General features: G+C 40.5%; 1 protein-coding gene across 1 annotated transcript; it reads left to right on the top strand.

Moving 5' to 3' along the window:
• The first annotated feature begins 19,401 nt into the window (after window positions 1-19,401).
• LOC140895285 (transcription factor 15-like) lies at window positions 19,402-20,869 on the top strand. Its single transcript, XM_073304728.1, has 2 exons — window positions 19,402-19,839; window positions 20,788-20,869. The coding sequence occupies exons 1-2, from the start codon at window positions 19,402-19,404 to the stop codon at window positions 20,818-20,820; spliced, it is 471 nt and encodes a 156-aa protein (XP_073160829.1). The 3' UTR covers window positions 20,821-20,869.
• The last annotated feature ends 5,706 nt before the right edge of the window (window positions 20,870-26,575 follow it).

The following is a 26,575-nucleotide window of genomic DNA, read 5'->3' as shown; positions in this document are numbered from 1 at the left end:
GTAAATAAAAAGCTACGCCAGTTTGCCAATCTCTTCTAGTTCTTTGTTCTTCTCAAGTGCCTGCTGAGATCCAAGAGTCTCAATGTGGCTTACAAATGTGAATCAATCCTCTCCGCATGCCTATGAAGTGGGTAAGTATGGTTATTTCCAATGATTGGACTAGGAGTCCACTTAAATTACTTCAATGTATTTTAAATAGAGTTTCATTAAATTTTAATATTAGAAATTATAACTTTGTATTTGCTCTCTGCCAGCACAAAACCCTCTTGGTCCCTTGAGTATGCCATGCCATTTAGCTCCATCAACATGACAGTAACTAAAATTTATTCAGAAGAAAATGACTTTTCCATTTGTGGCAATTTAAAACTGGGAAGTTTGTCAACTCTAGAGCTGAGTGAATTATTCCTTTTGCAGCAGAGGCTCAGTCACCATCAGGCCTCCATGGCACTAAGCATGGGTCCTGCCCCAAGGAACTAATTCACAATGAATAATTTATCTAGCAAATTTGGCCTCTTTCTGTTTGTACAGCAGCATCCATGAGCAGATTGTAATTTCCTCAACTGTAATCATTCGTCAAAACATGCTGGAATAAAAATTGGAGGGAAAAAAGTGAGGGAAGGAGATCTGAGGGGGAAAATGGAGCATTCTTCCATGACACACCCATCATTTTATTTTTCTAATTTCCACTCCTCAGGTGCAATGTAACTCTCTACAATAAGGGTGAAGCTTGTCTGTGCAGAAGGCAGAGCTCTCTTGGGGATGCGTCCTAGACTGTGGAACAAACTCCCACAGGAGCTAAAGCACATTGCAAACCTCACTACCTTCCACTAAGTGCAAGGCACATTTCTTCGACTTTGCCTCCTCTAACAAACACAAAGCCGGATATACACTAAAAAAAACGGTTTAAAAAACCCTACCAAAGCAAAAATGTGACACTGCACACACTGGAGAGAGGATGAGGAGGAGAACAAACCATATGTAACAGGTGTTAGTCATGTTGCTTAATTCACAGCTGGAAGGTGTTCAGGGGCTATGGTGATGGGGCAGTATAAGAATCTGAATAGAACAAATAATAGAATAATTGGAGCACTGGGCATCCATGGGTAGACAGCAGTATCTTGTACTAAACTACCCTCACTTACATCAAAATATTTCCCCGGTGACATTTGTCATAGTGTATCAAACATTAGCTTGCCTACAGAAAGAGAAACCTCCCTCCAAACAGGCCTTGAGTATATCAAAAAACATAAATAGAGCTAAGAACAAGGACCTGCTTCTGAACTCACTGATTACATGGGTGTAACTACATTGACCTCAATCTTGTTTCTCCTCACTTACCAAATTAATGAGCTAATAGGTCCCAAACTTAGAAATACTTTAAATATCCAATGCATCCTCTGTCGGGGTCCTCAATCTACCATTGCAGGAGGATGGTCTTGATGATCAGTATATTATTCCCCTGATCCTAACTTGTGGATTGCAAGTTGGTTCTGCCAAAAGAACAGGAGGGAAACTAAATTGTATTTTGCTGCTTACCAATGGCTGCTCTGCTTTTCCTTCTTCTGGTAAATGAAAGCTCTTTACTGAATAAGAGCTCAGGCATATAGCATTTATTTGTTTACAAATAAGCTTGTGGAGCGTGCAATATTTTATACATTTTTGGAGATTTGTTTCACAATACAATCTCTGGATGAAGTTTTTAAAATCCTCTGCTGTATTTAAGAAATATGGTGTTCATTTTCCTTCCCCCACCCCTTCAACATACTACAGTATTTTAAAATAAAATTATTTAATCATTTTGCTTGCTTTAAAAAAAAAAGAGTTCAGTGGATATGTTATTGACATAGAAATGTGTCTACACATGACTGAATTATGTGTTATAGCAGCATAATCATGATAGGTTTCTTTATATTATTATGAACATAATTTTCCCCCAAAAAAAGCATTTACATTTTATCAGTGAAAAAATCACACAGAAATCAGACATAACTGTAAAAATACAATCTACAAATCCAAACTGTAAGTGCTGCCTTTCAGAAAGTTGGTACATTTTAAGTAAAATAATTGTTTAGGATTGCCTAGTAGGCATCTTATCAAGCAAAGTACCTCCCAGGCAGCTAACAGTTCAGTCTGCCAAGAACGTAACTCTGTGCAGAGCTGTTTCAAAGACAGGAAGATAACTAGACAGATCTGCCTTGGAGGCAGGTCATCAACAAGGGGATGTCTCCGAGACAGGTACCTGTTCATGTCTGCCTGGAAAGTAAGTTATAAGCCTTTATATATCACCTTTCAGGCAGGCAACTTATTCAGGTCTGCCTGGAAGGCAGGTCAGCATGCAGATATGCCTAACAGGCACAGAATTACACAAGTCTGCCTTTCCATTACTTCAGAGACCTCAAGACAAGTAAAGAATTTCATTTTAATGATTTCAGGAGAAAGATATTATTTCCTGTGAGAAACCATTTGAGCAGTTTCAATATAGTTGCTGAATATGTCAAAGTAAGTTCTCTTTAGCTTCCCATTCCTAATGCCAAATATGAGAACAAAATTCTACTTTACAAGGATCAGATGGTATTTTTAATATGAAAGGTTATGTTGTTTTATAAGATTTTTCCAATATAAAGCATCTATGTAGTTGGGTACAGGTGCAAAACTAAAATTGATGTGGGACATGGACAGGGTAAATACTATGCCGGACTAATATAAAAAGGCTAAAATTTTCTCTCACTTACAGTGATGTAAAATGGGAATAACTCCGTGGAGTTACACCAGATTTACAATGGTGTAAGTGAAAGCAGAAGTTGGGCCCAAACCTTCTCTAAGTCATATCTGGTAAACATGAATGTTATAAACTGAAACTTATGCATTACTTTTTAAAAAAAAAATAAAGAATTTAAGGTCCCACTCCAGCAAAGTACTTAATCACATGCCTAATCTTAAACAGTTGAGTAGTCCCATTTTGGGGTAAAAGATGAAAGGTGAACTTCATATTTCTCAGAACTATTGTTTCAGGTTGTCTGCAAATTCAGGCAGTTGTCTGCACCAGTTACACACCAGTTCACATTTTCAAAGGTTTTTACTATAGTTATATTGGCTAGAGAGACTTAAAAAAAGGCGGGGGGGGGGGGAGGACGGGGGGTCAGTGTTCTGGAGATAGTAGTTTAGAGGAGATATCAGTACTGGCCCAGTCTGGGGGCCAAGAATTCTGGACATAAATCAGCTAACAGCCTGGAGTGAGGAAGAAACATGGGGATGTTATTTTATAATTGTCTGTTATGGAGGGCTTCATAACTGCAGAAGCAGCACACACTAACAATCATTGTTGGCGAGACATTACTGGATTAGCTGGACCAGGGACCTAATGCAGTATGGCATTTCCAATGTTATTTGTATCCTATAATAGACTACACTATATTTAGCAACACTTGTCATTCTGTAGAAGAAATGGAATTGAGCCAGAATAGAGGAGTGGGAGAGGCCAGGGGAAAATGAGGCCATTTTGTTCTAACAGGGTCCATAGTAGGCTTAATATTGAACTGTAGTTATATTTGTGTATGCATTAAGAGGAACTAGCACTAGTGGTAAGAGCAATGGCAGCTTGGGAAACACATACAGCTAGAAAATAAAATACAATTCAGTGCTCCGATTGGTGAGTACAGTGCTCTATTTGCAAAGCTCATGTACCACCTAGTAGTGTGTGGAAGATATTGCAGTTATAGTTTTTAAGTTCCTTTCCCAAAATATTTCTGATCTTATTAATGTGGATGCACTTTTTTAGGGTGATGCTGAGTATGACAATGACACCCACACACACACATTGGAGTGTCCTCAAGAAACACAATGTGGTAGTAAAGAAACACTAAAACCATGCAGTGCAGTATTTCATTATAACTAAATATATCACTCAATCATTATTTCTACCTAAATAAAATCTTCTAAAAACTCTGGATACAAGACCTTACACTAGGGTTATGAAGGACCACCTGGTATATCAACTGTCAGCAGGAATCTTAATGAGAGTGATTTATCCTGTCCCAGCAATAGTCCCAAAGGCATCCAAAGAAAGGTCAACCCATTTTTGCAGAGTGTTTCCTCTGTCCGAAAGCTTGATCTTTGGTGTGCCATCTGTAATGTATTTAAAACACTTCCTGTGGAACAGATTCAAGGCAAAAATCTCTGGGTGCGAAATCCACAATACGATTGACTTAGAAAAACTATTCAATGTATCCACTCTTGTATCTGGAACCTTGGCATGTGACAGTTATACCTTAGGCACAGCCCCTCAGTCCAAAGACAAAGTATCTTACCCAAACTGCAGTCAGTTTTTACCTTTTTATGTGATCCTATCTACAAAGACAGCTAAAACTGCATGCCAAAAAATATAGTATTGTCATCACTGTGTGTTAGCTCTGCATTGGGTTGTATCCTCTTTATGCACACAGATTGTAAACTTTGGTTTGGCATAGTTTACCTAGATTACTTCACACTAAATACAATTCCAAAGGAACACTGAAAAACATTAATCACTGCCTATTCATTTTGACCCCACAGACACTGGTTTAGTGTGAAAAACTGTATTTTTCCGGAAGACCCTGTTCCATATAGGGGTTTTGTTGTTTTGTTTTGGAAACATGTTTGGTTTTTCTTCATCCTTGTAGAAGCTTCCGTTCACTTTCTGGTGTAATTAACTGACTGGCAGGAATCTGGTTTTTGGACCTTGTTCCAGCTTAGAGAATGACAAATTGAAAAAACATATGACAGATCCTCTGCTACGCTGAACACAACTAAGAAGATTGGGAGGGTCCAAGATGATTCTATTCGAAGACGCCTTTCCACACCCTAAATTCTGGGGCCACTGGGGTCCAAAATAGCCCCCAAATATTAAATTAAACCAGTCTGCTTTAATTTACTTAGCATGGAGTAGGCCTGTCCATCAGTTGAGGATCAAGTGGAATGCTCTGTGTGCCATCCATGTCCCTTTTCAACCCAACATACCCCATTCCCACCTTATGCACGGGATAACCCTCATGTGCCTCTGTAAATCCCCTTGTGCCAAAGAGGTCTTACACAGGGTCTAGAATCTGGCTCTGAATCTTGTAGGATATGGACTTTATTACTTGAATTTAAATAGTTAATATGTTCAAAAATATATTCCATTATTAGGGAATACGGTTTAATCTTATAGTGTTTTTTATTTCCTGTTTATTTTGCTTTTAATAAATTCATTTGCTTCATAAAATATAGAGACTTTTACCTTTATGTACTATCATTAGTGTAAATGAATTGCTTGAAATACTGGTTTCACAATCATATTAATTTGGTGTCAAAGTGATCACAAATAATAGTGAGCACAAGACTCAGTTGTAATTGTTTGCAACATTCAGTCCATTATTAGCACTGACTCAAAAGAGGTCTCAGATGTAGCTTATGCTTTAGTAAATATTATAAGCCTGACTTCTATAAATACAGATTAACTCTACTGACTTCAATGGAGTAGGTCCTGATTTCAAACCAGTGGAACTGTGAGCAAAATCTTCCCTCTAATCTAAATTTAAACAAAGGTCTGGGATCATGATTCCCCTTAGTTAACTGGATCATAAGGGCTGTTCAAGGGACACATTACATAGAACAAAGTGAAGTATCTAAAACATGTCAGACCTTTCGAGTATCTCTGAGCAGGACACTCAAGGAGCAGGTTGAGAGGGAGGGAGTGGTACAGACAGCTACAATCACAACTGTGCTGTAGAAGCATACCTGCAATTATACACAGGGCTATATTTTTTCATGGTTTATTGGCTTTCTTTGAATTCATCTCCTACAAACACATGAAAGGAATACTTGAAATTGTGTGCCTTAAAGTATCTACAAAAGCTCAGTACTCCATTCACTCTGTTGGAAGAACACTGGATAACAACAAATACAAGAAAAGCTTTTATTGTGGGGTCTGAGAACCCACAGCAAAATGAGTAACAGTGTGGCTAAGCATTTTAAAGCACTGATGATGACTGGTTGACACACATGAACTATTCTACGCATTGTCTCAGGTCATGGATTTCTAGATGGTAAAAGACAGGAGGAAGAGGATGAAATTTGAATTGCCAAAAAAGGTTATTCATTCTTCCAAGGCTTCAAACATCTTATTTAAATTATAAGGAAAACTTGCACAAAATAAATTGATTTAGGATGTCGCTGCAAAGTGGGAATCTACACTATATCTATTTTAGAAACTGCTGAAGCCCATCACTGAGACACCTGAACACTTTGCATCAATAAAATACTCAAACATATACAATGGTATCCCCTACTTACTAAGAAAAAAATACCCCACTCCCCATTAATACTGTATGTCAATCAAAAACAAACAGTTCTTGTTCTATGCCCTAACTTCATCAACACTGACTTTAGCATACCATTTAGGGAAGCTGGTTCCAGAAAACTAGACCCCTCCATTGGGAAAACCACACTGCCAGCTGTGAAGTCTGTAGCCCTATGAACTGACAAGAGAGGGACCTAGCACAGTGGTTCTCAACCGGGGTCCGGGGCCTACGAGCAGGTTTCAGGGGGTCCGCCAAGAAGGACCAATATTAGTCTCGCTGGGGCCCAGGGCAGAAAGCCAAAAGCATTGCTGTGCAGTGTTATCAGGGGTATTCACTTGCTTGAATCCTGTATAGATTGTAGCACCCTGGATAGAGATACTGACAGTCAGCAGTGGGGAAAGAAGTGAGAAACATCCTGAACAATTCACCTCTCCCAATTAGCATTACAAAGGTAGTGATAGCATTACAGTGTTTTAGGTTGCAGGGAACCGTAGTTAGTTTTAGGCTAGATGCTTTAGGTAAGTTACAAATAATGACAGTTTGGAGCTAAAAATCCAGAATGGTGGACATACTGATTTTCTATTAGAAAACATCAAAGATGGAGGACACAGACTAAACTGACCAAGAAACAAAGGTCAGGAAGTGTGACTCAACTCACTCCAAAACACTTGCAAGGAGAGGGCAGGAAGAGTAGTGATGATGTCAGAGCAGAGCTGATTGGCTGAACAAGTTGCTATCCACGCAGGGAGCTCTCAACTTGAAAGGTCAACCAATCAGAGGAGGCCAGAATATAAGGAGTCAGCTGGCAAGCTAGAGTGTGTGGTGGGTATACATATATATCAGGAGAAAGGCAGAAGATCAAGAGAAGGCAATCAGAGAGCAGTGTGGAGTTGAGATTGAAGGGATAGAGCAGAACAGAGATTGACAGAGCAGAAGGACCCCTGACAATCAGAGGGATTGGTGAAGGAGTGTAAGTCTGATTTTTGTCTATTTTAGAAGACTGCTTGTGTGTGTCTGTCAATAAAGCTGGATGCTTGCTTCTGAGTGTGACCTGCCCCACCCTATCCTGGGAACGGGCCTGCTCACAGAATGGTAACTGTTCAATTTTTTTTAATGCTATGTTGCACTATTTTATGCATATGTGATGTTACACTCCATATTTTAAACAGAAATTGTTATGGTATGAATATGGCATAACTAAGATATGTTTTATGCAAGATGGGTCATGTGAGATATCATTGGAAATGTTATGGTTTACTGAATGTGATTATCCAATTTGTATGCATGTATCATTTCTTTATCTAAAGGTAAGAATATTGACTATGTAACAATTACAACGGTGTGTGTACTTGGGGAAACACCCACCAGACAACAGGTCATCATCCTTGATGGGCCATTAGGAAGAAACAATAAGACTTTGAAGATACTAATCTCTCTCTCCTTCCTGAGAAGCTGGGATGTTGCTTTGACACTACAAGGTCAGGTGGTTATGTCACCTGGTACTAAACACCATCTTGAACTTCTAGTGATTTTTTCCATTAAAAGGAGGGAAAGGTCAAGACTGGGAAACAAAAGGTTCCTGCCTCATATAAATTCTATTTAAGGCTGGGGAGTAAGTTGATCTAGGTTCACTCTTCATGGAATCCCCACCAATGATGACAGCTAGAAAGATCTGAGAAACAAAGACACAGGGGGGAAAGAGTTGAGCCCAGGCTGGAAAAGGGATCTGGTCTGTGAATATAGTGTCTGAAGATTTAAGCTGCAAGCAGGGAAGCTAACCTTCAAGAATTTCTGCATCCTGCCCAAAAGCAACATTTAGGGTGAGAAATTACTTCTTAAACCAGTCTCTTAAGATCTTAAGCTTAGTATGTGTGTTTTGTTTTATTTGCTTAGTAAACTTCTTTGTTCGGTTTGCTATCCCTTATAATCACTTAATCTGCCTCTTGTAGTTAATAAACTTGCTTTTGTTTATTATAAAACCCAGTTTGTGCAATTTATAATGGGGGGGGGGGCTAGAAGTTGTGCATATCTTCGTCCACATTGAGGGAGGGGACAAATTTATGAGCTTACAGTGTATAGATTTCTCTACAGCGCAAGACAATATTATTTTTGGGTGTACTTTCCAGAGGGGAGCTGCACTTGAGTGCTAGGCAATTTGAGTCTTCTCATGGAAAGCTGTTTGCAGACTGTGATTCTACAGCTGGTGCATCCCTACCTGTGTGTGCATGTGGCCAGAGAGCCTGATTCAGCAAAACAGGGGGAGGGAACCCAGACTAGTGGAGCAGGCAGGCTCAGTGAAGCCCCAGTACATCAGGTGGCATCCCAGACAGGGGGTTGCATTCTGTCACAGCATATGCATGGGGCACATGTATGTTACACTGTAATAAATCCAGTGTTGTTGTTTTAGACGCCTTATGCCTATGTATGAAAAGTTCAGTATGTATCAACTCGCAACATTGTATTTGTCTGTTTAGTCTTCTGAGTCAATTGAATGTAGGATCTTTAAAAGTAATCCAGTTGTGCCTATTACCTATTATACATTGTAATTTTTTCCCTTTCTTGGTTTACTATACTTTAACCACCTCCATTTTCTCTTAACTAAATAAGACTGTTTGCTGCTTGTGTGCCTATTCTTGATCAGAGGGCTGTATCCGTGTCCTTTCAAGGGTTAGCAGGATTAGCTTGCTCTGCAGGTCAGAGACAAACCCTCTGGCAATTTTTTTAGGGTGGATCACTAATTTTCTCCCCATTTGGATAGTGTTAGAGGGCTTTCCCTTCACCCCCTCCCCTGGTTCTTCTCTTGCAGAGAGAAAGACTATATACTAACAGATGGGGAGGGGCACTACTGGAATACCTTAAGTCCAAAGAGTGGGGTAACAGCAAGGCTGAAGCCCGGAGCCCTGAAACCTGCCACCTGGGGCTGAAGCCTGAGCAACTTCGCTTTGCAGAGCCCCCTGTGACATGGGGCCCTTGGCAGCTGCCATGCTGGCTACTCTTGAACACTGGCCCTGGCTTTTATATACAGAAAAACAGTTGTTAGGGCACTGGTGGGCAGTGGAGTTTTTATAGCATGTGGGGAGCGGGGGCTCATGAGTCTATTTCAAGGTATAAGTGGAGAGGCAATCCTAGCAATATGACTTTAGAGATAATGACTAACACCTTGAATGACATTTAGAAATTAATAGGTACCTACCCAGTGCAGAACACTTGCTGCTTTGTACTCACACCAGCTGACCCCACTCAAAGAATCCATTGCATTCTGCACTGGCTGAAACGTCAAACACCTTTTAGACATTAGCCACAAGTAGAGCACATTGTAATAATCCAGGCTTGAGGCTACATTATGGTTTCCCTAGCCTCCGTTTGCCAAAAGCTGGGAATGAGTGACAGGGGATGGATCACTTGATGATTACCTGTTCTGTTCATTCCCTGTGGGGCACCTGGCACTGGCCACTGTCGGAAGACAGGATATTGGGCTAGATGGACCCTTGGTCTGACCTAGTAGGGCCATTCTTATTTTCTTATACTTATGGACTATTAAGGCAAAGTCCACATCCAAAAAGATGTAAAAAGGCACTATGTAACACCTGTCTGGGAGCAGCACTGGGGTCAGATTGGCTCTTGGACTTTGAACCATGTTGACCAAGACACTGATTCTGCAAAAATACAGAACCACCATAAAGCATGTTGTCTCCCTACTAAATCCACAATGTGAGTTTCCTTAGTATGGATCAAGAAAGGTTATGAAATAAAGATCCAGCTGTCATCAATGTCTATGGTTTTAATGAACAAGCAATAAGCTGTCCATGAATACAGCTTACAAAACATTGTTTGAGGTGGGAATAATATCCCTAGGTCATTTGAACTTGAGAAGGCAAGCAATATGCCTCATCTTCATTTGACTTGAAACTACCACCATCAAACATTACCTTTGTGACCAGTAATAAAAAACTTTTCTGAGTATCAACAAAATCTTATAAAACACTTGATCTGATAAGTTTAAACCAACTGGAAATAACACATGAATAAGGTATCCGTCTTCTCCAATCAGTGATTTGTTGGAGAATGATTGAAAACTCCATCGGGAGGACCAACTCAGACATTACCTTCTTGCAACACTGCGGCCCCTGTGGAAGCCTCTGTGGGCAACAGAAGCAGAGGAAATCATTGCAGGATGGTTAGCACATGTTTGTGAAACACATCTTGTGCCAAAACAACTCAACTGCTTTTTTCCCCAAGAGGAACAAACTGGCTGTAGAAAGAAAAATTCAGGAGGCAGAATGTCTCTGGAGTTTAACAATGTCTCCAGCACACTACCACACAGAAAACTCATTGAGAGACTGGAGAATCACTGAACCAGTAACTCAAGATGAAGAATAGAGCTTGCAAGTGAACAGAAAATTCCACTCTTACATCTGAGTGGATGGAAATATCATGAGCAGGCTTGTCAGAACCAATATTAATTAGCACCATGGGAAAAGACTGGTCTGCTCCTCCCTCTCTGCTCCTCCTCTTGTCTACACTGGGAAGTTAAGTTGTGCTAGAATGCATCTTAAATACAATGCTCAATGTAGAAAATTCAGTGTGTTTAATATCAGGCCTCCCAGGGTTTACCACAACCAGCTCACATTGTGTTAAACACAACAATCCTCATCTACACAGTATTTATCCTTGTGTTAGTTCTAGACAAGCCCTTCGTGCGTTTGAAGTTCCTTTTTCTCCCTTCTGCCTTCTTCCCTTTCCACTTAAAATCATTTGCACACTGGAATGCTACTACCTAAAATGACATTTAAAAGATTGCCTTTTTAGTTTAAAAAAACAGAATCTTTGATCCAAATGTCTTTGATGGCAGCTGTATTTTTAATAAAACTAATTCATATGACAACTCAGTCATCCAAATTGGATCAGAAGTACAGAAATCATTTGCTGCACACATCTACACACACATACAGACAAACAAAAGAACAGTATTATATAAAATGTTATTTGGGCTGTCTGAATAGATCCAATCAATGTTTCCTGTACATTTCTCTTGGAAAAATTCCTTTGAACTCTCCCCAGGATCTGCCAAATGTGATGGAAATATCTCTAGTACCAGCATTATCAAATAAGTATAAAGCATTCTGCATGTTAATATACAAACAAAAATGTTACATGTTCCACTATGCTTCCAGAATGTGCTTGTTTAATGTTGACATGACATACATAAATCACTTTTTAAAAGAAAATACAGGCCAAACTGTTTTTTCTGGTTAGATATAACGATACTTATTGTGTTCATTTTCACACAGATACCTAGAATGATCTTTTAGCTAGCAGCTATGTCATACTGGTGGTATTGTCCAAAGCCAGAAAGCAAACAAATAGGTCTGAATGTGCTATCTGTAGGCACTGAATCCTTTACTAGAGGGCATTTCTCCCCTTCTTCCTCCCCACATTTTGTGTGTGTGTGTGTGTGTGTGTGTGTGTGTGTGTATAAATATTTAGTACCACTTTGACATTGAACGAGGATGTAAACAATTAAAAACTAAGTAGATATGGCTCTTGAATGGCTTAGTAATATGGGGGCAGGGGATCAATATTTGCTAAACAGGAAAATCAGAACATTAGGTAGCAAAGAAGTTTTATCTTCAAACATCTAAAATGGTATGCAGCAATTCTGCTCTTGAATGCACACGGGGAATCTCTCTGCATTCAATGGAAACCCTGTGCATATCACGAAGAGCAGAATTTCACTGTAAACATTTAAGAACCATTTTCAAAAGTACTTAAGTTTGTCTGTTTAAAAGCTTTATTGTCTCTAAAGTGTCTTGGGTTTTTTTGTGTTTTTTGGGGGTTTTATTTTTTTGTTTTTACAGCAAGTGAAACAATTTCCTCCTATACTTTATATTTAATGTAAATACATTTCAAGGTTTCTTGACTGTGACTACAAATTTTCTCAGCCATTGATTTATTTGCTGCTTTAATTATCCTTTAACTAACTTGCTCTCTTTATATTTATAGTTTTCCCAATGCTCCTTTTCAAAAGTTCTTTCCTACTAACACCTTTTATTACTTTAATATTGTGTTTGAAAACTATAAAGGCTTTAATGTACTAGTTTTCAGAATGGTGCTGTCTAGTGGTTGGTTTGATTTACTCTTATTTTTTTTCAATTTGTTGCCTATTGCTAGACAATCCTCTACAATGGCCTCATATCTCTTTACCTGTGTTTACAGAACAAGGGCAAATTTCAGTCTGTGTCCTGTCCGCTACCCATAAAATATTTCCCACTATTCTAGATTAGATTCATGCAGCCCTGCTTGTATTAGCAATTCAGCAAATTGTAAAAAAGGAAAAAAGCAATCCTGTACTATTGTATCTTCCTTGAGAAACATGCTCCCCCTAGATTGTGCATAAATGTAATCCCAATCAATAACCAAGTAATTAAAGTCACCAATGTTTTGGCCTTTTTACAAGCCTCCCTTTATCTGTAAAATCGTTTCTTGCTCTACTTTCTCGAACTGTCTTGGAGGTAGAAACAAGAATTGTTGACCACCTTTTTGCCCTTAACCTCTGCATTAGCTACTTCTGTCGTGCCCGTGAAAGTTGTTTTGTTTCTCTCAGCAGACACAGTATTATTCTTTCCAAGTATTGCTACTCTCCTGCCTTCCTTATTTTGCCAGTTTATTACTGCATGCATTCCAATTCTGGAAATATCCCAACAGGTTTTATTGGGTTTATTGGAAGGAAGGAGGAAGAGAAGGTTTGTTCCACTAAATATATTTATCAAATAAGGACACACATGAAGTGATTAAGACAGTAGAGCCTTCGAAAGCAAACATCTGAGTCTGATATACATGCAATTCCCTACTACTCCGCCATGAGAGTAGATCAAGGGTGACATTCTGGCTCCACTGAAGTAAATTGGAGTTTTGCCATTAGCATCAAATTGAGGAATTTGAATTTATATAGATTTGAACTTTACTTTCTAACAAAACCAAAAGCATTAGTTTAAATGTATATTAAGAGTCAATTGTAGATGCTTCTCTACAGCTTACTTTTAAATTTTCTTGTGGATAGAAGTAAATAGGAGTTGAGTGCTAATGAAAATATGGTGCTAATATACTTACACTCACACACTCCACATTAAGCTATAACTCACATGATTTCAAATGCTTCTATACAATGTTTAACTACAAAGAGCATAAACTGTCAATGACAGCTGCATGTGCTTATCTATCTAAATAGGTACTTAGATAGCCAATATGCCCCATGTGATTAAGGGAATACTGTATATGGCCTACAATTTTAATTTTGAAGTTTAAGGAGCCTCACACATTATCCAACAAGAAAACAAAAAGCTCCTCTTCTCTGTTCCATTTAACACAGAAAAATGTTTAAGAAGTCTCTCTTTATTAAAAAGACAATATTTACTTAGCTTCTCAGTCTCTGACCCTGAATACATTTGTGCACGTGAGTAACTTTACATACATTTGTAGTATTTCATTACCATTCACTTTCAGCCAGGGACTAATAACATGATGAGTGTTTCCAGGATCAGGGCCTAAAACGTTAAACTCTTTGGTTCAGGATTATTTCCCTTTACATTTGTACAACTCCAAGCACAGTGATGCCAGATCCTACCACGCACCTCCTTCTAGGCAAAACTGCTATTAAAATAAATGAACACATTTCATCTCATTGAATCTATTTCTTACAATGACATGTGACATCAAAAAGTTTCTAAAAATGCTTTCTTCCAGAGAAGAAATCTCACTTTAATTATAGGACAAGTATCTCAGAATGCAAGCTGCTTCAAGCCAGAAACTGCTTCTCTATCACTGGTAGAGCATTGAGCTTGAAGGTCACATTCGATTTGTAACTTTTTTAGAAGTACTGGTCCTGTATGTATATTTTCATAACAGAAAAAAGAAAAGGAGTACTTGTGGCACCTTAGAGACTAACCAATTTATTTGAGAATAAGCTTTCGTGAGCTACAGCTCACTTCATCAGATGCATACTGTGGAAAATACAGAAGATGTTTTTATACACACAGACCATGGAAAAAATGGGTGTTTATCACTACAAAAGGTTTTCTCTCCCCTCACCCTACTCTCCTGCTGGTAATAGCTTATCTAAAGTGATTATCATAGAATATCAGGGTTGGAATGGACCACAGGAGGTCATCTGGTCCAACCCCCTGCTCAAAGCAGGACCAATCCCCAATTAAATCATCCCAGCCAGGGCTTTGTCAAGCCTGACCTTAAAAAATTCTAAGGAAGGAGATTCTACCACCTCCCTAGGTAACACATTCCAGTGTTTCACCACCCTCCTCGTGAAAAAGTTTTTCCTAAGGAGAGTAATCTCCTTACAATGTGTATGATAATCAAGGTGGGTCATTTCCAGCACAAATCCAGGTTTTCTTCCCTCCCCCCCCGCCCCCAAAACCCACTCTCCTGTTGGTAATAGCTTATCCTCAGCTCTCGTCCCCTAACGCCCCTACTCTACTTGCGCTATATTGATGACATCTTCATCATCTGGACCCATGGAAAAGAAGCCCTTGAGGAATTCCACCATGATTTCAACAATTTCCATGCCACCATCAACCTCAGCCTGGTCCAGTCCACACAAGAGATCCACTTCCTGGACACTACAGTGCTAATAAACGATGGTCACATAAACACCACCCTATACTGGAAACCTACTGACCGCTATTCCTACCTACATGCCTCCAGCTTTCACCCTGACCACACCACATGATCCATTGTCTACAGCCAAGCTCTGCGATACAACCGCATTTGCTCCAACCCCTCAGACAAACACCTACAAGATCTCTATCAAGCATTCTTACAACTACAACACCCACCTGCAGAAGTGAAGAAACAGATTGATAGAGCCAGAAGAGTTCCCAGAAGTCACCTACTACAGGACAGGCCCAACAAAGAAAATAACAGAACGCCACTAGCAGTCACCTTCAGCCCCCAACTAAAACCCCTCCAACGCATTATCAAGGATCTACAACCTATCCTGAAGGATGACCCAACACTCTCACAAATCTTGGGAGACAGGCCAGTCCTTGCCTATAGACAGCCCCCCAACCCAAAGCGAATACTCACCAGCAACCACATACCACACAACAGAACCACTAACCCAGGAACCTATCCTTGTAACAAAGCCCGTTGCCAACTGTGCCCACATATCTATTCAGGGAACACCATCACAGGGCCTAATAACATCTACCAATGTGATATGTGCCAGCAATGCCCCTCTGCCATGTACATTGGGCAAACTGGACAGTCTCTACGTAAAAGAATAAATGGACACAAATCAGATGTCAAGAATTATAACATTCAAAAACCAGTCGGAGAACACTTCAATCTCTCTGGTCACTCGATTTCTGATCTCAAAGTGACTATCCTTCAACAAAAAAACTTCGAAAACAGACTCCAACGAGAGACTGCTGAATTGGAATTAATTTGCAAATTGGATACAATTAACTTAGGTTACTTTTTATAATGAATCAACCATTCCCAGGCTCTATTCAAGCCTATTTCCCCTTGTTTATTCCTCCCCACCCCCCCCCCCCCGTTCCTCAGACGTTCTTGTTAAACCCTGGATTTGTGCTGGAAATGGCCCACCTTGATTATCATACACATTGTAAGGAGAGTGATCACTTTAGAGAAGCTATTACCAGCAGGAGAGTGGGGTTGGGGGAGAGAGAACCTTTTGTAGTGATAATCACCCATTTTTTCATGGTCTGTGTATATAAAAAGATCTTCCACACTTTCCACAGTATGCATCTGATGAAGTGAGCTGTAGCTCACAAAAGCTTATGCTCAAATAAATTGGTTAGTCTCTAAGGTGCCACAAGTATTCCTTTTCTTTTTGCGAATACAGACTAACACAGCTGTTACTCTGAAACCTTTCATAACAGAAAGAGGTTTATGGTGCCTCCATTGCTATTTATGTACATAGCAAATACATGATATTTGTTGCACAGTGGGCAGCTGTAAATTCCCCAGGATTAGCAGAATCCTCAGGTGGTGTAAAACCAGCACCTCCTCCAAACTGCTCTAAATTATGTTTAGGGACTGTTCTTTCTATCTGTTTCACACATTCATTTTCTTGGACTCCTTGCTAAGACAGCTGTGCTCAGAACCTATCAAGCCTGATTCTCCACTGCCTCTGTACCTTGTAAAGTCATTTAAACCTATGCAGTATGGGTGGGAAACATACCAAATCAGAATGGAGGTATGAATGGCTACAAAGTGCAAGACAACCAAGAAGCTGGCCCACGCGCTTCTAAACAAGGATCCCTGAACACCTAAAGACAGGTTTCAGAGTAACAGCCATGTTAGTCTGTATTCGCAAAAAGAAAAGGAGGACTTGTGGCACCTTAGAGACTAACCAATTTATTTGAGCATAAGCTTTCGTGAGCTACAGCTCACTTCATCAGATGCGTACTGTAATGAAGATTGCCAGCATTCCTGTGTGTCACATCTTCATTACAGTACGCATCTGATGAAGTGAGCCGTAGCTCACGAAAGCTTATGCTCAGATAAATTGGTTAGTCTCTAAGGTGCCACAAGTACTCCTTTTCTTTTTGTGAACACCTAAAAAGTCTCTGGTTCTCCTGTTACAGGGGCATTCCCTATTGTGATTGTCCCTTCCTCACTGCTGCAGATTCTTTAGTCGAAGGTACAATAGCCATAGCAATGAAATTAGAATAAAACAAACCATCTCTTTCTGGAGCTGAAGCAACCCTTAAGAAGCTCCACCGTTGAAAACCTGCCATCTTTCACCTGATAACTACTATATTCACAACTGTAAAAACTTAACACATTGCATGCACTTTCCATTAATACTTAGAAGAATGCTAGTTTCAAATATTCATCCACATTAGTATAAAGTTTGGAAAAGGAGAACAAAGGTATGTTATATCCTAATAAGATACTTGGATTGTCAATTTTAGAGACTGGTCATCTGAGCACCCATTTCCCAGTGAGCAAAAAGAAAATGGAAACACACATCATAAAATCATTCCATTATTAATACATGAAAGCATGTGTAATCCACACAGGGTGTGGTGCTCTGTTCCATCTAGTGGCACCGAGACCACTTATAGAGAGATTAATGAGTCTGCTCTGCAGCCTTAGCTAAGGGTCATATGGTTTTTGGCTCATGCATTTAGCTTCAGAGGTCCCAGGTTCGATCCCGCCCGCCAATGACCAGGGTCTTTCAACATTACAAGTGGCTGTACAACAGACTCATTAATCTCTAAGTGGTCTCGGTGCCATTAGATGGGACAGAGCACCCACACCAAGGAGGTCTGTGGGTTACACATGCAACAGATATGACTCACTGACAAATTGAGGCACCACTGCAGCATTGTCACACAAAAGGAACTTTCTGCAGAAAACATACCATTTTAAGCATTCTGTAAGCTGCTCACATGAACACATTTGTTGCCGAGCACCTATGCCCAAAGGGAAGGTATAACCAACTTTTAAGCAGGCACCATGCCATTCTAACAGATGGACTTGAGTGCTGACAGTCAAGAGACCACATATATGCATTAACTGTATTTGTGGAGGACATGACTCCCAGCCAAGAGTGGCAAAGCAGCTGTCCATTCTAAGTGTATGCACCTATGATTAAAAGGATGTGACTACGAATCCAACTCTGAATATTAATCCATCTTTCCAATTCAACCAACAACAACAAAAATAAACTCCAGTGGCTACATAAAACAGTCATTTAGCACTGCTTAATCAGGTGGAGATGACTCAGTTGGGAAAATCTGTACAGTTAGTTTGAGTGCAGAGGGGCTGTCAAACTTTTATGGAGAGAAGAGACAAAATAAACTAGAGAATATGATGACCTTTAATAAGTAAATTGGTTGCTGTAGCTCAGCATTTTAAATTGAATCAGGATTTGAATTTATATGTGCATCTAGTACAGTGGTTTTCAACCTGCGGTCCACAGAACCCTCATGGGTCCGCAAACTATGTCTAAGATTTCCAAAGGGATCTGCACCTCCATTGAAAAAAATTTTAGGGGGTCCGCAAATGAAAAAAAGGTTGAAAAACACTGGTCTAATACTTGGTGGGAAAACTGATGAAAGAAATAGCACTGAAATGCCTGTTAGTCCATTCCAAACCAACAGTAATTTGGAAAATGTACTCGAGCAAAGCCTGTCCTTTATTCTTCAGAGCGATTACTCCATATTAATATCCCATAATAAAACTAAACAACATATTTGCATAGTGGGTTGATCCTTCATTTGGATCCATGTGGATAGATACTACCTACTCTTATTATTGGCATCAGGCCTTGGAGAGGGTTATAGTTTGCAGCTGCCTTGGAGCCTAGCTTTCCTGTTTCACAAAAAGGAGGACTTGTGGCACCTTAGAGACTAACCAATTTATTTGAGCATAAGCTTTGGTGAGCTACAGCTCACTTCATAGGATGCATTCATTGGCTGTAGGGGAAGCAGCACCTGAAGAGGGAGACAGGCGCTCATCCACCCAGCCGGGAAGGGCTCTGTAGGAGCAGGTGTCAGGTCCTGCCAAGGCGATGCCTGGTTGCAGATTTGGCCGGGCGAGTGAATCCCCCTCCCCCAGATGTGTCCAGGCCCCGCTGTTCACCCCCAAGAGCAGAGCACACGTTAAGGGCCCAGGAAGCCCCTCGCTCGCTGCCCCCTCTCCCCTGAGCCGCTCTGGGCTCCGGACGAGGCCGTCCCGGGGGCGTTCCACTCCTCGCAGCCCCGAGCCAGCCTGCTGAAGCGCTCCCGGGAGAGCGCCCCGCGGACCGAGGCGGGGGGCCGGCCTGCCCCGGTGGCCGCGCTCCCCCCGAGGAATGCCCCCGGGGCGCCTTGCCCGAGCCGCGCGGAGCCGGGGGAACAGGTGCAAGGCTGCCGGGCCGGAGCACTGAGGCCGCAGCTCCACCTTCCTCGCCTTATTTACGGCGCGGCCACATGCCCGAGCTAAAAGCAGCAGCCATTCAAAGCACGGCCCCGCCGCTGGAGGGGACCCGGGGCCGCGGCGGCCAGCCGGCAGCTGCCGTGCATAAAAGTCATGGGGCTGGGGGGCCGGCGGGAGCGCCATGAAGGCCGGCGGGGGTGCCGCATCCGACCCGGAGAGCGGCGGCGGCAGCAGCAGCGAGAGCAGCTCGGACAAGACCCTGCCCCCCGCCGGGGGCCCGGGCAAGCGCAAGCGGAAGAGCCCCCGGCTGAGCGGGCTGAGCAAGCAGCGGCAGGCGGCCAACGCCCGGGAGAGGGACCGGACCCACAGCGTCAACTCCGCCTTCAGCGCGCTCCGCACGCTCATCCCCACCGAGCCCGCCGACCGCAAACTCTCCAAGATCGAGACGCTGCGCCTGGCCGCCAGCTACATCGCGCACCTGGCCAACGTGCTGCTCCTGCAGCAGGGCGAGGGGGCGGAGCAGCCTTGCCTGCAGTACCAGCCCCGCCTGCAGGGCGGCAGCACCGCCGCGGCTCCCCGGCCCATCTGCACCTTCTGCCTCAGTAACCAGAGGAAGCTGGTAAGGCTGGCACGCAGCAGGGGCTGAGTGCTGCCCCGGCCATCCCAGGGGCGGCTGGTAGAATGGAGGTTCCTCCCTGCCGCCAAGGGGCTGGCGTTGGTTTGCATCCTGGCACTGCCCCAGCGAGGCCTGTGTGTGTGGCAAGGAGAGTCCCCGTCTCACCCACCCCATACACCTTTAAAACTAATCTCCCAGCCACAGCAAGCACCTAGACTCCACTCTTCTGCTGCCCATATGTGCCCGGAGCCCATCTCCTGTTGGCTTCCTTGGGATAGCAGGGTAGACAAGGAGACCTGATATTATATGCTTAGCATCTACAGCGTGTTCAGTACTGTAAACATACCCGCTGCAAAGACTGTCCCTTCAGTGAAAAGCTGACAGCCTCACACATATCCACAAGCAGAACATTCTAAATCCCTCTGGGTACAGCTTTGATGCTTGTGTTAATTTATGATGAACTCACTTCTTGTAAGCATTGCTTATATGAGTAGAAATCTACTGTAAGCAAAAATTGTGCTCTATGACCTGTACATTCCAAGCTCCACAAAGTATATAAATCGGGGGAGGGGGGACACGCAAGAAAATCAGTTAACTATGACAAACTATTTACCTTGGTCTACCGTTTAGAGACTTGTGTGTCTTCACTTCACTCCCTAAATACAGTAGCAGTTTCAGAAATCTGTTCTACCCCAGCTATTTTCATTTAACTCCACTGTTGTATTTCCTGGTATATTTCATAGTTTGTAACAATTTAAATAGTTAAAATGTGATGTTCACTGTTTAATGACATAATTGCTAGGAAGGTAAAGGGTTAAATGTTTATGTTTAGTGTGACTGTGTGTGTGTTAAATTGGGTATAATATTAATAGATGCCAAGTTAAGGGAGAAAGTGATTTTCCTTCTTCTGTGTTCATGTTTCTAATATATATTTTCTGTCCCCTCTTACAGAACAGAGAAGGGGAGAAAAACTTGTCTATTTAAAGTTTAAGTGGACATTGAATCAGATGAGAAGCTTGCACAAATCTTGCACTGACTGTAGAACTGTTTTAGATAACATCTCTATTCACAATGTTTACACTGAAATTATGCAACAGTAAAAACTGCTTTTTAAACTATAAAAAACCCACTGCTGTGCACTTTGTTTTACATTGTGACAGGTTGGTTCATGGTGTTTTGCCAATGAAACTGAACACTGTGGGGACAGTTGCACCTGGTGTGGCTGCTATTTTAATGCAAGAAATGTTAACCTAAGCAGCCAAGCCCTGATCTTGATGGCTCCTCAACTTATGTCACATGATGAAACTTGAGCTTTGAAACCACACAGCATCTCCTGTCAATGGAAGCTGTCATAACATGCCATCCTCTATGCCTTGAACCAGTATTGGGCTGTACAGTTGTACACTCATCTGTGTGAGAGAAAGTGGCAGCTGACATGTTGAGGGTCTTTGAAATTACACTGAGATTATTTTAAGGTGCTCACCCAAAAGCCAGGATAATCACAATTAAAAGGGACATGTGCCTAGGTGTAGGGTGAGCTGCAGTACAACAGAATGCCTCTTAAAGAGACAGCTATGATGGGAGGAAGTCACTATCTCAGTCAGTACCCAGGAAAGCTGAGAAGTGCTGTGCCAGGGATGTATTTTTCATAATACACAGTGTGTGCTGTGCCAGTCCTCTAAATAGTGTGGGATCTTTCTAAATTTGTTCTTGTTAAGCCCACAGAATAGGGAGGGTTTCCCCCGGGCTCTCTAAATTTGTCAGCTAGGTTATTCCCAAGTTGTGCCTTTACATCACTGATGTCATTTATCACTGTTAGTTTATGAACTTGAAAACTTTATTTTAAATGGAGTCTAAAAAGCACAGGTCTGTCATGGTTCCCAATTTGGGCACAATGAGACCTGAAAAAGCAGCTAAAATATTAAATCTCCATATCCAGGTCAATTTACAATGGATGGTTTAGAAAACGGTAAGTTTTACCCACTTTTTGAATTTGGATACAAGTTTTAGCACCCAGTCTCTGTGGGACTTATTAAGCTTTTTTTAAAAAAAAAAAAAAAATCAGACATTGCTAGTGAAGCACAGAATGACTCCAAGGAGTTGGGGTTAACAGTCCCTAAATAAGCGTCTCCTGCCCTCCTAAACATTGTATGTACCTTAAAAATATCAACTGTGTGTGTGTTATATACCTCCCCTATGGAATTTTAAAGCAATAGAGTAATTTATGCCATCATGAGAAAGGCTTATGTTTGCTGCACAGAATAATTGTCTTCCCACCACTACCAGGTCACCACTTCTCCTGGTTGGTTACACCCTCTTGTAGCACTCTGCTGTTATGTCAAAGCCAATATGGTGGGATAAGGAAAGGTAGGCTGTAGCTGTTGAGATGTTTATCGTGTAGTTGACTTTCCTTCACCTCACTCCCCACCCAACACATACAGAGCAAATTCTGCAGATTTTTCCAATAGACACACCAAAAAACATATAGGAGACCTCATTACTTTGGTCTTGGAACTTTGAATTCCTGATGCTCCCCCCACCGGGCATTTTTCAGTGCCACTTTAAGACACGTTCTGTTGTACCTACAGGAGCTGTAGGAAATTTCTCCTCAAAGAGGCTGATCCACAAAATACTGATTCCAATGGGACTATTCATGTTCTTCAAGTTGCACACGTGCTTCAGTGCTTTCCGGAGTGAGGTCTGAATTTCCTGCTTTTAGTACGCTGTTATCTTTACTGCATCCTTAGCACTCTTTCAGTGTAGTAATTCAAACCGCTGCCAGATTAACTTTTTTGCTTTGATGTTGATCAATGTTTTCTGTAAAATGGGACTTATTCACATTTTTAGACTGTACATTTATTTTTGAGTGCAGATTTCTACAAATATGCCCTCTAAAGTTTTGCTTTGTTTTTCAAATGGTTTTGTAATTGCTTAAACTGGATGTGTAAATTTTTTAAAATTTACATTTTTATAGTTTTGAAAGCAGATCTTTATTTTAGATTGTACTGTAGATTATCTTGAAACATGATAAAACTATACCAAATGTTAGCTCCTTTAACAGAAATAAACAGATTCACTTATATAACAGTTGTATCTTCCATTAGGATACTGTAAGTGATAAAATGTTTAAAAAACTGCAATTTCAAACACTCTTTTTTACGGTTTGTTTTATATTACAAATATTTTCTAATTGCAGAAATTCATAAAGAAGTTGAACAAAATAGTAATTTTGGACTTTCATAAACATCTTAACTAATGTTCATTTAATTTTTAATAGAATCTCCTGGCAAATGTAGCATATTTACATTTAGTATGATTGCATTTCAAGTTTTTAAAGGCAATCAACATTGAAAGGTGTGGTCCACTATTTTTAATGTAGTGTTAACTTAAAGCTTATTACTTGAAGAAACTCATGAACAAGTGATTTGCTCAGTGCTACAGTATTTTTTAAAATGGGATCCCACATCCATGGTATTTATGTGCTATGTGTCAAACTTATACAGGATGGTTTTGCTCCTGCTTCCATTTAAGTCAATGACAAAATGGGAGCCCTCTGCTTAAAAAAAAAAAGGGGGGGAGGGGGCGTGGAAGGGACATACTCCACACTGAATAGGACTTAATGTGGCATTAAATGCTGCAGTCCTTGAAGTGAACAGTTTTAGTGAGTAAGAGGACTGGGCCAAGGGTTTAGATTATTAAATATTATTTGCATTGTTGCAACACCTATAGGTTCCAATCTGACCCCCAGTGCATTAGGCTCTGTTACATAAACAGTACCTGCCCTCTAAAGCCTATTCTGGTAAGATTTCATAGACACAGGCCCCGATTCTGCAGACAGGTGTGAATAACTTTATGCATGTGAGTACCATTGAACTCAGTGGGGCAGATGCTCAGCTGGTATAAACTGTCATAGTTCCATTAAAGTTCTTTGACAATTTGTTAACTGAGGATCTTCCCCAGTGTCTCTACTCATGTGCATACATGCATGCAGAACTGAGTTGTTATTGATAAACAGGTTCTCCGATCAGCATGAAAGATCTGGATGGTGGACAACGTAATGACACTTAGTTTTCAAGAGACATGTATGAATTTAACAATTCGGAGTCACAACTGAGGAGTGAAAATAATTAATTAGGATGCTTACTGTATTTACTCCATATGAACTTGTCTGTGTGCCTTATCAATTCTGTTTAAGTCAGTCACACATTGTTTGTAGCATGCACAGACTTGGATGTCTAAAACTGAATACTTTAAACTCACATTTAGGCACCTACATTAAATTTTTTTCAAGGGGTGCTGAACACCCTCACTCCCACTGAAAATATTGATTTTCTATATATATATTTGAGTATATTATTCATAATTTATTTAAGTGTACCTAATTTAAACCCCGATAATTATTTTCCCTGTGTCGACTTGGCTATTCAAGTTTAGATACATCTGTTTTATCCAGAGGCTCATTGGTAAGACACAGAAGCCGATCTCAATCAGATTTTATTAAATGACCATTTTAAAAATTAAACCCCCATACTCCACATTATCATAGCCACTGAATCTGTTGCAAACATACAAAAAGTGCCCGCAAAAAGGACAAATCAAAATATGATTTGACTAGGTTTATTAAACAAGTATTTGACCATACTATTTGATTACTTATAAACTAATCGGAATGTATGTCTGAATGTTCTTTAAGGTGTTTGTTACTATATTTTAAAGTAGTTGTTCTTCAAGGAGAAGTGTTTCCTTTCTAATTTGTACTTGAAAAAAATCTAGCTTCTGTATAAAATCCACATTTGTTTGCAAAATGTGCTATTTTGCTAAAATAAACTTTTTATAACTTGTATAAACAATAAAATGTTAAAATTCTGGAGGTATGCATCTTTTCTTTCTCTCTAGCAATCTCATTGTTGAAAATATGCACTGTTGAATACTGTATGTTAAAAGCAGATATTTCTTTGTACCTTTTAAAAGATTCTGTATGATAAACCTTGTATATTTATTGCAAATAGGATTTTAAAAAAAAAATAAAAATTCTACATTAGGGCCGGTAGAGGATTTTCATTAATCAGTGTTTCTCAGACTTGCCATGAGTCAATAGTGGTATGGTGCAGTCTCCCTTTACTTCCAACTGCTTAAAGTCATATTAAAAGATTTTTTTTTAAATATTTTGTTAATATTTTTTTCACATAAGCAATTGCTTTTGTTGCCACAGGAATGTTATGCAATCATGAATGGGAAGGTATATGCTTCATGTGACAGCAAATGAGATGGCGATCTCTTAACAAAAGAGATAAAGCATTCTCAGCCTAAGGGAGCTGAGCAGCTACGCAACAAATGTCCAGAGGAGACCAGGCAAATCTAGTCTTATTGTGTTTAGTGAATGCTGCAAAACCTTTGGAAGACCCTGTCCGCCATAGGAGTGACATATCACTAACATCCCTTCTGCTCTAAACCCCACCCAATCAAAAAGAAAATAAAAAACCCTACCCCCTAGCAGAGTTTTACATTGAAAAGGGAGAAGTACAATAGCTTCCTTGAAGTCCACTAGGGACTTCGCTTTGCTTTCATGTGGAAGATGCTCAGATCCTTAGGTCATGGGAAGCATTACAAAACTCTAAGGAGTTAGTCCTTGAGACAATTACCGCCTTCATCCCCCTCCCCACAAAACAAAACAAAAAAACGCTGAGACTCTCCTCCCCCTGCATTAAACAATTTCAAACTCAATCAGACTTCATGGATTTGAAGTTTATTCACAAATCTCAGTCTTTCCAAAATCACTGAGGTGGGCACCACTACTTTAATTTTTTCAGTAATAATAAAAATAACTATACACGTTTGCTAAGTTCATCTAACAGCGTCTGCTCTCATTGTGGGTTCTGGTGTCAGAATGAAGACAGGAAGGATGGTCCAAGTACTTAAAATGCTACCATGGGCCAAAGGAGGCCCTGTTCTACCGCAGATATCCTGTGTGACCATGGGAAAGTCACAGCCTCTCTATGTCCTGATTCCCTATCTGTAAAATGGGGAGAATAGCATTTACCTACCACCTCACAAGGGTGTTGAGAGGGTAAATACATTAAAGGTTAGGAACAGAGCTGGGAGGAAGCCAAATATTTGTTGTTTCAGTTCTTCTGAAACAGATTTTTAGACTTTCCATCTCATGAAAATTATGAGTTTTCAGCCTTTTTATCCCTATTCAGAATGATTTTCCCACCCCCCCAATTTTTTTTGAAGTTTTTCATGAGGGGAATTCAGTTTTCCAGCTAGTTCTAATTATGAGGTACTGAGATACAATGTGATGGGATCCTTAAGTAGACAGCTTAGCATGTACCATAAGAGCAGCAAAGTCTTAATTAGTAATAAGAGCGTAAAGGATCATGGAAGGATGTTGAGACAGACAGACAGAGACAAATGAAATAATACAGATGGCCTAGTGCCAGGGAAGAGACTTATACGGAGACAGAATATGCGTGGGAGCTTGCAGGAATGAAGAAAAATGTGTTTTGTAGTTTAAGTAAAATAAAAGGTTAAATTAGATTTAAAATAATATATGTTTGTGGAGGTCTTGCAAACTGCAGGTCCATTAACAGTTGTAGGAAGACCTTGAAAGAATATGGCTTATTCAAAAAACTGGATCTGAAAGGTAACTGACAAAACAGAAGAAAGAAGAAATCCCGGTTATCAGGGCTACTTAATAATAAAGGATTGTGGGCATTGAACCAGCAATGACTCCAAATCA

The sequence above is a fragment of the Lepidochelys kempii genome, chromosome 11, assembly GCF_965140265.1.
Source record: "Lepidochelys kempii isolate rLepKem1 chromosome 11, rLepKem1.hap2, whole genome shotgun sequence".
Taxonomy (NCBI): Eukaryota; Metazoa; Chordata; order Testudines; family Cheloniidae; genus Lepidochelys; species Lepidochelys kempii.
This window is presented reverse-complemented; position numbering and strand designations above follow the sequence as displayed.